Source organism: Ornithodoros turicata, chromosome 5 (genome assembly GCF_037126465.1).
Source record: "Ornithodoros turicata isolate Travis chromosome 5, ASM3712646v1, whole genome shotgun sequence".
In the NCBI taxonomy this organism is placed as follows: domain Eukaryota; kingdom Metazoa; phylum Arthropoda; class Arachnida; order Ixodida; family Argasidae; genus Ornithodoros; species Ornithodoros turicata.
Genome location: NC_088205.1, coordinates 41940084 through 41955513, shown reverse-complemented (window position 1 = coordinate 41955513; position 15430 = coordinate 41940084). Strand labels below are relative to the sequence as shown.

At 45.3% G+C, this 15430-nt stretch overlaps 1 protein-coding gene across 1 annotated transcript in view; it reads right to left on the bottom strand.

Annotated features, from left to right (window-relative positions):
* Positions 1-9358: 9358 nt before the first annotated feature.
* The window catches only part of LOC135394401 (uncharacterized), a 158332-nt gene continuing 152260 nt past the window's right edge, over positions 9359-15430 (bottom strand). Inside the window, exons 5-6 of the mRNA XM_064625129.1 lie at positions 13998-14174; positions 9359-10742 (exon numbers count right to left, since the gene is read on the bottom strand). Coding sequence (XP_064481199.1) covers positions 10573-10742; positions 13998-14174 — 347 coding nt within the window. The 3' untranslated portion in view covers positions 9359-10572. The remainder of the gene's footprint in view (positions 10743-13997; positions 14175-15430) is intronic.

Below are 15430 nucleotides of genomic sequence, written 5' to 3'. Positions count from 1 at the left end.
AGGAGCGGTAACCCGACACCACGCGTGGGAGCGGCACAGAAATGGGAGGGCGGCGACAGTTTCGTTAACGGGTGTGACTCCCTCGTGACAAACGGCCCGTAACCATATATACATAGACAAAAAAGCAACGCTAGGAATGTGTACCAGGCACGTTAAAATAACAGTAGAGGAAGAAAATGAAACAGTGTTTTTTTTCTCCAACATGACCTCTGTTGTAGTCCTGCATTCTCCCTTACGTTCTGAGGGGAAAAAGTCGGGGGGGGATAAAAAGAAAGACGCTCGTAGCAGTCGCCGTTGTCGTCGTATGGTCGGAATTGTTGCTGCAACCATTTACGTAACGTATTACCCAGACCGTTATGGTGTCGATTTCAACGGAGCGGAAACAGACATGCTTTAGAGAAAGGTTGTTTTCTTCCACAACACGGGCAGGAAAGAAGAGGCAGGGCTGGGAAAAGCTCCAGGGTGACCAGGTGCCCTGTCCTGCTTTCGGAATCCTCTTTCTTCACAGAGGCGGCGCACCCGCTTCGTAATAAATTCATTAGGGCAACATCTGCACAGTTTTGGAGGGAGATAGTCGTGCACATGTTCCTGACAGCCGAAACGTTACAGATGCACCATAGCCTCTGTCATAATTTTGTGGCGTAGTTCCACTTTAGGATTGGAGATCTGTATTTCACTGTCAACTGAACGTGGTATTGAGACCTGCCGGAGAATCCGTGTGCGCAGAATAACAGATAACTGTTGCAACTTAGGAAGTCGCCTATGGCATCTTCCGTGAAACTCGCTGAGGATGAAAGGCCCTCTGGAATCTAGTTGCTTCATTCCATCGTAACTTATAAAATCGGCCACTCGAACAGCTACGATATTTTCGAGCAATTTGTACGTGCAGAGGGGCACGTACGAACAAGCAGCTGGAAAGTACCCAGTGTAAAATACATTATCGCCAAAGTTTGCGAGGACCTGGTAGGTGGCATGAAGAAAGAAAAGTTTACTTCACTTTTCAGTCATTTATTTGTTCCCACTTTATCCCTTACACAGCTAAGTGTCATTAAAAGATGCCGTACAGAAGAGCCCCTGCAGCCTACCTCACATGCGTCTCATCTCTTTACGATGCCCGCAAAACGCGGGACTCTGTTAACAATTTTTCACATATTTCCTTTACGACTTGCTCCTGAAGTAAACAGGAGACGTTATTAAATAGTATCAGACGCATTTTGATAGGCGTCTCTGTTGCAGTCTAACGGATTCATCTGTCCCAGACAAGCCACGGATGTCGCGACGTTCACCCCCAGCAATCTAAGTTTTATTGGTGACTAATACCTATCCCTGGTCCGAACGGAGCCCATCCCGTCACCCTGCACTGACCCGGCGAAAGAAATGTCGCCCATTGTTTGTTTCCATAGGCGAAATTCACTAGACCACGCTGCTGTACTGGCAAGAGATGCTTAATCCCATGCTCAGATGAAAAGTTTGAGACTCGCCAAAAGGTAGACGCTCTGAAGCAACGATAACGCGCCGCAACAACACATTTAATGCATTAGCATTAGAAGCGGCGTTTCAAGGAAAAGCAGTGTTGCCAAATCTCATTCACAGGAAGTCGCTAGTGGCGTCATGAAAAGTTGCTAAAAGACGCAAAAACTGAAACGGAAGGTCGCTTAAGAAGTCGCTGCCGCTACTGTGCCCTTTTTGTTAGTTGCACGTTATGAAACAATGTGGTGACAGAGCTACGGGGAATGTTTCAGCGAATAAGCGTGCTAAACGACCAAGACAGGACATGATAAAATAAGTCAGAGGTGGATAAATATGAGAGAACGTCAATGAAATTCGGAATCTTCTGCATCACTTTTTCTCGTTTTCTCATCGGAGGCACCGAACGTGGTTTGTTTATTGCTTGCAAATGTTCTGATGCCTTCCCGTGTTTTTGAAACCTACTATGCTTTTTATGTCTGAGTGACAACTTCGCATAAATCTCACACGCATTAGATGCACTGGGCCCTTGTGTCACAGTCTTTGACCGGATGTAGCTACACTCTTAAACCCGTACCTTTTATTGTAACTTTTAGAAACATGTAACGTCTATATATAGACGTAGATCTCGAGATTTCTTATAGGTTACACATCTTTAACGTATATTTAGAGGTTAAAAGCGATGGAAGTCATGTCATTACAACAGCAATAGAAGTTACATCTCGGAAAAAAGAAAAACAACGTGTGGTAACTTATAAACGTACCCTTTACTCCGACACTGTAACTTCTAAGCAAAATCTCCGGAGGTTATTTCTTTGTTATGTTCTTTTCGATTGTTTTTGTTCTGTTTTCTGTTTTGCAGCATAATGGCGCGTTTCAGCCTCCCATTCGAGACGACAGTTGCGAATCTACGTGCACGCTGTTATTTTGTATCTGTTTCAGCGTCATTTGCGTCGACTAAATATTATGAATGCTGTATAAACACTGATTGTAAGTTTGCAGACTGTTAGTATGTTTCTTTCTACAAGGTGCAAAACCATTGCCAATGCCGCAACCACCAAGAGTTCCGCACTTCCGACAGTTTCGATTTCGCTGCGCAGTCGAGCCTGGTCTAGCCACACTGGTGGCGGTATCCTTGAAATGGGGAACGATCAACGTGCGTCCGTTGACAGGTGTAATCTGTTTTCATCGGTGGTTTTGCCCGTCGATTTACCTCGCGTTTATCATAGCATCGTCAGGAACAACGTAAATGCGAGATGTCGCTAAGAAACAAGGATATTTTCGGTGTTCTGAGAGGAAGGTGTAGTGAGTGCGAAGATTGCAATGAATACAAACGTCATTCACCGCAGCTGAAGTGCCTATATTGTAGCCTCAGCCCTGGTTCACACAATAAGCTTCATATACTGGGTAAGTGTACATTTTGTACTACGCAACGTGCATTATTTTGATAGCAATAGCTGTTAGCGCATGTTTGTTATGATTATGGCAAGCGTTTTGTGGTGGGTCCTGCATGTGAACGCCACTTACGTTTGCTACTTTTCTGCCCTCAGTTGGTCGCCTAGTCGATACACCGGCGTGCATTTTTTGAGCTGCGGATATATCCATAGAAAACACGAGTATCTATAATTCGCGGCTTCCTACTTGTTGTATTACGATATTGTAGAACGTGAAGAAAAAACAATGTAGAAGTTTCCGCCGATGCAGAATCAAACCGTCTTTGTTATTTTTGATATTACGATATTCTAAGACTCAGTCGTGGAGTGAACGCCTTCCAGCATTTATGCTGTTCTCTCACCATACCTTGTGCTTTCTACGGATGTAATTCAGCAAAACATTTTTTCGTCCACACTGCTGCTAAATGAGGATGGCTGTTCTGCATTGTTGCAAATAGAGGCACACAACGCAACAAGTTTTATCGTATTGCTAGCCTCCGATTTCATGCATGTAACGGTCACGGCACATTTCGTACATAATTGCTGCTAGGTATAATGGGCTGCTGATGTTTGCAGATGGAGCAGAATTAGATGCCGTAAAAAAGGCCGCCTCTTGAGGCCCAGGTGCCACACGACACATGGATAGAAGAAGGTATGTGATCTTTATTTTTTATTTTATTTTTTCCTTTTGTCATTTGTGTGGCGCTTCCCTGCTTGAAAGGTGTTCCATAAAACTCTGAGTAGTGCTACAGGTTATTTATTGGCTACCTGCTTATTTACTTATGTCAGGAAGTTCTTCGAGCGGAGGGCAGTGGCTGGAGGGCTCATCAGAAAGCGGTGTATGCACAAATAACATACTGAATGGTTCCGTAAATGTTTCTCTCAATGCCCAAACTTGTGTTCCCAGGATCCCACATGCAGGTTCACAGGCCGTCACCTGCGCAATGGCGTACCTCACACAAACTCGTCTCAGAGCGCCTTCCACGCTGATAACGCAGCTGTCAACCAGCTTCTGATACTGTTCGAGGTTACCTTGATAATTTGAGTTTTCTCACAGATCTGATGTTCATTATGCCTGAGCCATACAAAACCCCATGTGATTGGCTGCCCTAGCTAGTGCACAGCACACCTACTAATGTAGTGTCTCCTTCATTACTCTACACTCATGTTTCCCAAGGTTGTGTGTGTTTTACGTAATACTGTGTCTTTTGCGCTCGCCTCTGCTACACGAATGTGGAATAAATTTTTTTCAGCTGTAATTTTCTGGTTTGTTGTGTCTGTTTAGCTAAGCAAAAATAAGTCAATTCTTCTGACTCGCTGGCTTTCTGCACAGTTTTATGCACTTCTCACTTAAAGACCGTTTTTCTTTCCATATATCTCTTGTAAAGCGACCATGGCTTCTCATATCAGAATCACACTTGTGCACAATGTGTCAGCATGTGGCCTTTCAAGTTTTCGCAATGCCAATTGTCATACAAGACCTCTAAATAGACTCCTGTTTTTGTAATATACATATGTGCAAGATCTCCTTTCTGTTGGTGCATTTTGGTACCTTGGTGTGTTCTGTAAATGTCTGTCCATACGCGCACAATGTACAGGGTGTTTATCTTTATTCGCATCAGGGCAGCGCTCATTTGGCAGGCGGGTTATGTTAATTTTGGCTAATTAACCCATCCGTAGTGACAAACATTTCTGAGATTTCCTGACGCACGTGTTTGTAACTACAGATCGATTAATTAGCGAAAATTCACATAACCCACCTGCCAAATGAGCGCTACTCTGTTGCGAATAAAAATAAACATCCTGTATAAAAAGCCACATGTTGGCGTAACCTTTACGGGCAGGTTCTGAATTGAAGGCCGTAACCTCTAATTAGTGGGTGTCTTTGTAACTTTTATAAAGGGTACTGCTCAGAGGGTACTTGCCACTTGGTAACTTCTGAAATAGAGGGTAAAATATTGCGATTTTTTACCCTTTACTAAAGGGTACCGAGTTAAGAGTGTACCCCTTGAATACTGGCAGCATCACCCAGCTCTTGCGGTACTTCTGGTCTTGCTTAGGAGGCATTTTGTAAAGCACTTGCGTCTAGTCCACGCGGCGCGTCAGAAAAGGGGCAAACTGGAAACAGCTCCAACAAAGTAGCGCTGCGAAGAGCAGCGAGCAGCAACGAAACTGCACCAACTGCACGCTGCTGGGTGCACGTCGAAAATGTGTCTAAGAGACCTCTCAAAATTTCCTGAGAGGTCTGAGAGGACCTTTCAAGAAATCTTGAAGGGTCTGGTAGGACCTTTCAGGCAGCACAGAGGGGTCTGAAAGGACCTTTTAGAGAAAATATGGAAGACGTTGTAGAATAATTCATGTAGCCCTGAAGGGTTTGGGGGGACCTCTCAGACAGCTTTGCGACAGTGCGTCGTGCAACACCTCCCAGAGCAAGTTGCTACATGTTTTCCTCGCCGCGGGACATGCTACCTCGTCCGCTTTGGAAAATAGTTCGCAAGATTTCACATGTTTGTGCATTATTCCTCCAAGGAACACGTGCCGTGATATTCTTGTATTGCCGTTCCCCCTTGAAGCTATTGTTCTTGCAATCCGTGCATTATTGCACTGCATGTAAATGGAAGCGTTTCGGCCAGTCGCCAGTGGTTCAATCAGTCTGTTTTGAAACGTTGAAGTGTGAGGACGTCGGCCGCGGATCTCAAGTAATTTGTGTTTTGTCTTCGGGATTCTAACTGTTTTTGAGGTATGTAGACGATGTGTCAAATATGCCTTTGTGAGTGACAGGCATTCCTGTTCACTTTACGCTTTTACCACTGTTCGCAGACACGCACTATGAGCGCCGATAGGAAGATTACCAACCACGTTAGGTTACCAACGGTGCTTTGTGCCAAACGGTTTCTTATATATTTCGATGCCTACACACTGACTTACACTGACATTTTGAAATTCGTCTTTGAATTTTAAATTGTATTTCTTACAGATGAATCTCATACGAAGCGACAGGTGATGAGAACCCAAGGTGGTGAGAACCCTATCTCGCCAGTTAGTTGGCGTCTTACGCAAGCAAGGGAAACTAGACGGTACACCGCGAGTCCCCAAGTATACGTAAAACAGACGAACTTGATCACCGAGAAGCAGAGTTCCTCAATAATATTTTTCATCGCCGCTGTACGGACATTGCGAATATATGACCCATGAATGCACGCTTTGTGGAATACGGCAGTATGTGTTGATGATGACTGTATGCTTTCGTAGACATGTAAGTGCTAAATCTAGTTTCTGTTGCTGCTATTTACCGTTTCGTGTAGTTTCTTGCGAGTGATCCTTCAACAAATATTAGATATTCACAATTCTGCAAGACATTTGAAATAACTGTTAGATAATCTGATAGCAGTGTGCATGCCTTGAGTGTATCTGTACAATCGAAGGAACTCAATATATGTGGAGTTTTGTGACATGTACTTGTTTGTATCTATCTCTGGTGTATCATAGCACTGTATGATTCTACCGCTCCGACGACAGGTGCAGCGTAGACGGCGAAATTGAACATTGATGTTCTGATGTCAGATCTGGGCATTAGCTTCTGAGAGGTCCTGAGAGGTCCACCAGCCTGAGAGGCCCTCTCAGGCTGAGAGGACCTCTCAGTCCCATAACACATTAGACCTGAGGGGTCTTTCCACTAGGGCTGTGACAGTAGATTGACCCTGAGCAGTTACGGCCGGCGAAAGGTGGCGCGATTTTATATTAGTGTTCGCGAGAGCTTGTCGTCCACCGAAATGTGACAGGAAAATCATGATTCTCCCCGTCTTCATGAAGGAATATTCGTGTCGCTAAAAAGTCGCTGAACATATCAGAAAGTCACTAGAAAATCCGGTAATCCCAAATACAAAATTTTGTCGCGAGACACCCCCCGAAATCCGCTAAATTTAGCGAGTTTTCCCCAAATTTGGCAACACTGAGGAAAAGTATCGGTGTCGATCTGTGGTCAAAACGTGGAGAGGGAAGTGCGCCTAGTGAGAAAGGAGGAGGGCAGTGGAGAGTAAGGGAAAGTAGGTCACGGAGCGGAAGCCAATGTACGCGCGTGGCGGCGGGTGACGTCACAGAGAGGAGCACGTCTGCGGAAGCGGTTTTGGCGGCGCGCCAGATACGCGAGCGAGTCTGAACTTCCGGGTGTGCAAGCCGGGTATGGGCTGAATTCGAGTACACAATGGAGTGTGAACCGAGTACGAGTGCCGTGCCAAGTAGGCGCCAAGAGAAGACAGATCCTGAGCTAAGGCGACGAGCTGCCGAAACCGAGGAACAACGCAAGCAACGTGAGGCAGCGGATGGCGCTGGTCGGCGCCCAAAGAGGGCGAACGAGACGGAGGAATAGCGAAAGCAGCGTTTCAAAACGCCGCTGGCGTGCAAGAAGGCTTGCGCTGCTGTTGTGGCTGTGTATCTAGTAACAGTTAGTGATAGCTAGAGGTGGATAGTGGTAGTGGGTGGGTCGGCTGAATGGTAACGCATTTCAGCCGCATTAATTACATTAATCGCCCTTCAATGTTATTTTGTGATTATGATTTGGGACTTTCACCGTCAGCGGCGATACTCTGCCCCATTGCTGGTGGTAATGTGGTGAACTGGAATAATGAGTCGCCTCACAGTGAGGACCGAAGCCCTACGCGGTGTCCAATAAGGTCAGAAGTGCTTTCAGGCAGGGATGGGCAGTATTTAAATACATTGTAATTAAAATAGTATTTAAAATATAAATACATGTATTTATATTTTGTATTTAAATACAGACTTGAAAAATGTATTTATAATTATATTTAAATACCAATTTTTGGGTATTTATTTTTGTAAATACGTTATAAATACCCCTAAATACGCAAGGTACTGACACATACCTTAAAGTTGCCCTCCATTTGACCTTTCGGTCAAATGCAGCAAATGACATTTCGGTCAAAGCAACGGCAAAGCAGAGTTGAGCCGCGCAGTTACGCCGTGTTCTCGCAAGCACGCACATGCAACAAACCATTTTGGATGGCGACTGTTTCACTGTTGTTGCGGACAACAGTCGGGACTACCCGACTACCTTGTTGTATGAAGCATCTTCGTCAAATTTAATACAAGCCTTCCTTCATCGGCACCTGGGGAGAGGCGTTCCCCTTTGCGAATCTGGATCTACGGCCCAAGAGAAGATACCTAGAAGATACAGTCTTGGAGAAACTTGTAATATTAAAATCGCCATGATAATCTAACATGTAAATGCTATTGTTCCTTCCTGATTTGTTGTTATGATCATCATTATTTCACTATGTTGTGACTTACACAGTGTTTGACTCTCGGCTTGACTGTGGTTTTTCGTTTTCTTTCACCATTTGCCTTTTCCTATTTTATTTCTTTTTGCTCTACACTCTTAGAAATGAACTTCACCGCATAGCACGCTTCTAGCCAACCATAATATCTAACGATACCGTTATCTGCCCTGATTTGTCGAAAACGGGAGGCGTACGCCTTTTTTGTGACGAGCCCTTTCACCATCACCACCACCACCACCTTTGTGACAATTATGAACAGCATCAGTGTCACAAAAAAGGCGTACGCCTCCCGTTTTCAACAAATCAGGGCTGATAACGATATCATTCGAGATGATGGTTGGCTAGGAGCATGCTATGCGGTGAAGTTCATTTTTAAGAGTGTAGGTGTACTGGGGTAGCCAGTCCGATTTAGTCGTGACTCACCTCCCCATTTTTTTCTTCTACCTATCACCATCATCATTATTTCCGTAATTCCAGATGACATCTTCCTCACAGCATTTATGGTAGTAGTTATGGTATTTAAATACTCATATTCAAAAGTATTTATGCAGAGTATTTAAATACCTCTTTCAACAAAGTAGTTTGTATTGATATTTAAATACTCAAAAAATGTATTTATGCCCATCCCTGCTTTCAGGGCAGAGCATTGGTGGGCTGGATTTGGCCATGGACCAAGCAATTTTGACAAAGTGAGGGGGCGAGAGTCCAACTGATTAAGAGACCCTGAAAGTGTGATTCGGGAAGGTTGGCAATGCGGGCAATGGAGAAGGATGTGCTCTAGATCTTCCAGATTACCGCAGTGACTGTATCTGGGAGGATCAACTTGTCTCAGACGCTAACGCCACTGCTGTAAAAGCCTCGTTGAGTCGCATCTAAATGTCCCATGTTAATTTATTTTGAGAACGCTTACTGGACGAGCTAGAAAATCATGTAGCTAGAAAAACTTGTTGTTTCACGAAAAGTTGGATACCCCTGGGAAGCGGTATCACGTCATCACTGGTAGCAAGGAAATATCCTTGTATGCGTTGCAACGCTTCGCTAGGCTGCGTTGACTGTGCGACCTGGTTGATGTTCTGTATTGCTAAAATACAGCGGCTTGACATAACAAGAAGAAGATGGAAGATTTCTATAAAGTATTTTTATATATCTCGGAACAGGAGGGGAGGGGGTATATGTTTATTCGAAAAACTGGGAAAAGTCAGTCAGACGCAAGGTCGACTTGCTATCCATTGGTAAAGAATAAGAAATGAGGGGTGAACAAGAAAAGGGAGAAATGAAAACCTCACTGGTGATGTGCCACTGATTCGCACATGTGGTTCACTTATTCAGAGGCTGTCCATTAATTCTAGAGCTAGTTTATCGTAGAAAGCCGTCCGCATGTGAAACATCGCAGTAAGTAGTGGAACAATAAGGAGGAGCGAAAGCGTTACTTTCCTATGTACCTCGTGAAGTTAGGAATAAAAAACGTACTATGGAGAGCATAAATGTTGGAATACTTTGTAAGTAATACAGTTGACGACAACAATGATATATTATTTGTACAAAACACTTTCCTAAAAGTACATGTGAAGTTCGTGTGTATTTTGCAGAATTCTTCACGTCCAGATCCACAATGCCTCGAACACGGCGCTCACCGCGTCATCTTTCCCCCCTTCTGTTTATAAGGTATATCAAACATTGTTCTCTGCTACTATGCATAGTGATGAGTTGTGCGACCCCGTACTACTGTAAGCGAGTAGTCCTGCTAGACGTCCAAAGAATGGTACCGTGATGTTACACGTAAGGTTTGTCTGCCTATAGTGTGGCGACATGTTGCACGTGCCGCAGGGTAGGACTGCGGATAATTTCGACCACCTGGGGTTCTTTTGACGTGCGCCGGAAATCTCCGACACACGGTGCTGGAAACAATGTTTACCTCCCCCCACACTGTTACCGCCCTCGGCCGGGATCGAACCCGCGAGCTCAGCAAGCCAGCACGTTAACGACTGAGCTACCGAGGACGGCAGACGTTGTCCAGTGTGTCAGAAGTTTCTCTTCGTGAAACCACCGAGTGTTCATTACTCGCAACACAACCAGGAAAGCACCTCGTTGACACGTAGTTACGGACCTAGTTGCATCAGATGATATGTATGAACATTCTCACTGCACAATAGTTTCCTGTGAATATTGTCGCTTTGTCCAACATAGAACTCTTCGTTGAAGGCCGACGCGCAGCACCTATGCGTCCTGCATGACATTGGGAGATTCACGGTCACTTTCGTTTGTTCTGTTCACTGACATGCACACATGGCAGGCACCCGTAGGCCAGGATGATACCAGCTTATGTCAGCCAGCCACTGCACCTACTCGGTCGGATGCCGTCTGACAAAGCCTAGTTATTTCATGGCGTGGTAGTCTCTCTTGTTCCAGCTGTTTCTTCCACTGACGCCATCTTCAAAGCCTCCAGTATCAGAATCGTCTTGATCCCTCATCATTGGCCTATGTGCCGGAGTGTCGCCGTTAGCCCGTGAATTCTGCATCGGGTACCAGCCGCCATTGATTGTTGCTGCAAGAGCATGCAGTGAAATGCTTATTACTGCTGTCCTACGCTTATTTGATGAAAGTAAACAAATTACACTAACGGTAACTTGCTGAAAAAAACAATAACTGGGAGAGTCAAACATGTTCGATTAATAAAAATGTTTCGTCTTTTTACTTCTTCGAGAATGAGCTGGCTAAAAGAGCAAAGGCAAACAAAACGCAAACCTGCGCACATCCGCGTGTGTATGTAACCCTAATAAATAGAGCTGAGTCCGGGTAAGTAAATTCGTACCCGCACCGCACCCGCGGTGTGTGTACCCGCACTACACGCGGGCTCCGTGCGCATTTTACTTGCAGCGTCTCTGCTCGCAAACAACAAAACCGCGAAATGAATCAGAAAATAGAATCATATCACCCTTAAAGGAGGTAAGAACTCATATCTGCATGTATTTACTTACGGGTTTAATAGTTGTAATATTGTTCTTCTACGCTTTGTAATTCTATTTAAAGTCTATTGTTCAATTCTTCTCCTTCATAACTTGTGCAGCGTTAATACGGAAACGCACTCTCTTTCGTATTCGGGCGAGTACACGCACCGCCGTCCAGATACCTCTATCCATCGTTACCTCATCTCAAGAATTGTAGCACCCAATCAGACGCCAACGCGGAGGTACCGCTTTACCCTTTTCAAGATTAACTTTACTACATGGCACGCTCCTAGCCGATCATCATCCCGAATGACAACGTTTTCGTCTCTGATTTGTTGAAAACTGGAGGCGTACCCCTATTTTGAAGCCGCGCATAATAGATACATAACAGGCTTCGCCTCTCGTTATCAACAAATCATGGGCGAGAACGTTGTCATTCGGGAAGACGGTTGGCTAGGAGCATGGAGGAAGGAAACACAAGGAGCGGCCCCTCCGACAGTTTTCTATAGGACGAGCGTAGCCGGCCTCGCATTGCATTCTGGGATGCTCCTGTCTACCACGTGACCGCTCACGTGGCCCTCCAGACAGCATGGCTCCAGCAAAGCAGACGACGCGAGCTGTAGCTGTGTCGCAGTTCAGATGGCAGTATTACGTTGAACGCGTGCTTGCACTTCATTTCTGTGTGTTCGAATGTTTACTGTTCTATTAGAAGACCAGTCACAGTGTGCAGAACGCAAAAGGAGTACGCGGGACCGGAAACATCACGTGTGGCAACGGTTACCTCCAACGTATGTACTTTTCTTGACTAAGTGATAAAGAATGCCGTCCCATAAATCAGATTTGTACAACAACAGAAGATATGAAATGAATCTGCGGTAGAGTTTGAGGTCCGAAATGAACAATTAAAGATGACTCGAAGACACGGGCGACTAAAGCAAGTTACCGTGTACTTACGAACAAAACGCCTTCCCGTGACAGAGCTGCTTTCATTTCAACGAGAGCCGCAGCCGGGACAGGAACACATTACCATACGTCATTTCTACGATGGTGCTCACGTACATTTTTACAAAAAATACTTTCAAAAAGCAAAATCATACGAAGAGCAGCGCGAGAAACAAAGCCTTACAAAACCGAAACTTTAGAGGGGATCACGTGGTGGACAGGAAGCAATGGCGATTTTGACTCGAGCGACCGCGAGAGGGTGGCTACGCTAGTGTGGAGGGAAGAGCCGCTCCTTGTGTTTCCTTCCTCCATGGCTAGGAGCGTGCTATGTGCTGAAGTTACGCACCTATCAAATTCACCTATTCAAAAGGTGTCACAGACAACACGTTGAAATCACCGTTTGGAGCCGACACAGTCGGCGGGCTCGCTTGGTACAGTTCATAGCTCCTTTAATAGAGAGTTTTAGCAAACGGGATCTGGCAGCTCCCGATCGGTAATAAATACGGTGAAATCGAACCGATCGTATCCGGAAAGAACGCCAGCACGAACACTTTTAGCAAACCGGAGGGTGCCGGAGACGCGCTCGCTGCCCGCCGCCCGATATCTTTTTAGATGACGAAGAAGAGGACAGCCATTGCGAAGAAGAAGTTCTACTGCTGTCCACATTTTCACGATTGAAAGAACTTTCAAAGAACTACTGTGCTTTTTTCTTTCCTGACCGTGAACAGGGGCTGCTCGACAAATGTGTGGACCTAAAGTGTATTCTTCGAAACTTGGAGAGAAGACAGTTGCGGCTAAGTTATTCTTTCGTTTTTGCACGCTTGGAACAATGCTTACTGCTACCACAATGTAAGTGAAATGCGCCGGAGACTCTCCGAGCTACTCACAGAGAAAATAAAGATAATCGGTGATCGTAAAACGCTTTCGGGCGGGTGTCATACTAGCAAACGACGTAGCCGTTATGAGATTTTCAACCGTAAGTATGTCCGGTAATGGCGGCTAGCGAGCGGAGCTCCGGTGACGGCCGGAGAGATACGGTGAGGGTGACGTCATCTGAGCACGCGCAGTTGCGTGGCCGGCCCGACGGTAATCTACCGAGCGGGAGGACGCACTTTGCTAAAACTCCCTAATGACGGTTAGTTCTGACCGTGTGAAGTGCTGTTTTGAGAGTAGGCATGGGAAAACGAGTGACATGATAAGAGCTACTCCAGTCTGACAGCGACATTGTGAGATGATCAGCTCGTGTGTTGCCGGATACAGGAAAGGAACGAGAGGAATTTCCGCGTGCTGTTTCGCTTAATGTTCGATACCGGGTTTGTGAGCTATTTAAGTAAAAGCTAAAGGTGTTTCGGTGAAAGGTCAAACGACCATGGGATATGCGAAAAAGTTTACTGTTGCAGGTGTCTTTCTCTATGAAAACTGGGTAAATGTCAAAATTATTGAGTTAGTTAGGGTGTGAAAAGGTTAGATTAGTCGGTGTAGCTACTTGCTACTCGAGTGTAGCTACTCGAATGTACTACTCGTGTAGCTACTCGAGTGTAAATGCGACCACACTACCACGGACGCATTTTACGTGCAACCCGCATCGACACTGAATTTTTACCCGCAAATCGCAAAACTGCGCAAGTATCTGCGGGCAACCGCGGGTCTACCTGCACCAGTGTTCACCTCTACTAATAAAACCTACGTCACACGAAGCCAACCAAGTAAATTCCCGGAGAGACTAAAGATGAAACAAGTTACTTCATCCTGCATTAGCTGCGTCCAGCATGGCTGCAAATATTGTATATCACGGTTTGTGCGCATTTTTTTGTATTTTTATTTCGCCTAAAGCGCTGTTTCTAGATCAGCTACATAATAGAGCAGCATCCAGACGCTTTAATAAAAGATCTTACCAGTGGTCAACTTACCCGGCATCGATGCTCGCTTGCGACTTGCTCTTCTTCGCATTCTTCGGATGCACGTGTGGTAGAGGAAGAGGTAAAGAATTCCCGCACTAGCCGAAACCACTGCGATGCCTCTGAACGTAGCCCGATAGCCGAAGGCGTCATTTAGGAAGTATCCCGATATGCTGCCAGCACCACGACCTAGAAATGATATAGGAAATGTACCGACCGCTTGCAGACATTGGAAAAGTAGTCACACGGTACTGAAGCGTGAACGTAGCGACTTATTTCATTTTAGAAACTACACGGGTGATATTACGTGAGAACTCGCTACTGATGAGTCTCAGTTGGGCTGTGATACACACCAGATGGAAGTTTTAAAAGTGGTTTGGATGCCATTTTTCATAACATCATTTCTATAGCTTCCTACGGTATCATGTTCCTTATATGCGCTTCCATTGCGCGTATCACTGGAGGCCAGAGCTGTGCAAGTTACTTAGGAAAATATTTAAGTTACAGTTACATGACTCAGTGTAATTAAATTACAGGAAGAGCTACTGTGTGATGGTCGATGCTGCAGATATTATGCGCAACCACAATCGACGACCGAACACTGATAAAAGCCCAACGATCACCTCCGCGAGAATTCGCGTTTTTCGCCAAATCGACGCCGCACAGCGATGAAACTCGGGACTAGCCGATCCAGGTACACACGGCCGACCCCGCGTTCACTTGCGGAGAACTTGCTGCTTTTCGCATGGGTCACTTTGCTGCACCTGTATTTTGCTGTTGAAATCATGGATGAAGGAAACAGTGCAGACAACGACCAGCAAACTAAACCAAACGACTTTTGTTCTGTGCCACAACGCGACTATGCGCGCCGAGGGGACAGCAGTTTGTCTTTTCACGTTTTATTCTTTCCACACGTGGAATACCGCCTCCTTTGATGCATCCTCGGAAGAGATGGATTGAGCGACGCAAAATCAGCAAACCTGTTACATCAGCAATGGTTATGTGTGTATGGCCTGCCTACACATCTGATGAACGTTCTTTTTCTTTTTTTCTTTTCTGAAGCACACTTCTGTGCAACTCACATCAGGAAGAGAAGCAAAACCTAGTCTAGGCAACACAGAACAATATTTTTCAAACTTGAGTAGTCATTATGTGCAATAAAGTGCAAGGGATAGCGCGAAAACGTATACCAAGTCAGTTTTGTAACTGTGCATTTGAATCAGCGCGTCAAATCACTTGGGAAAGAATGCAGAAAGAATGCGACGTTTCGTTAAGGTTTCCCCAAAACATACGCATCAGTGACACACGGATGTGGCAACATTACCCTGTAAATTCTAAACAACATTCGTCCACGCGCTACACACTTAGAAGATCTTATCTGTAAGATAAGAGAGCATCAGCACAGATATCGTGTGCTTGCATGTCTCTGACATTCCTGCAGCACA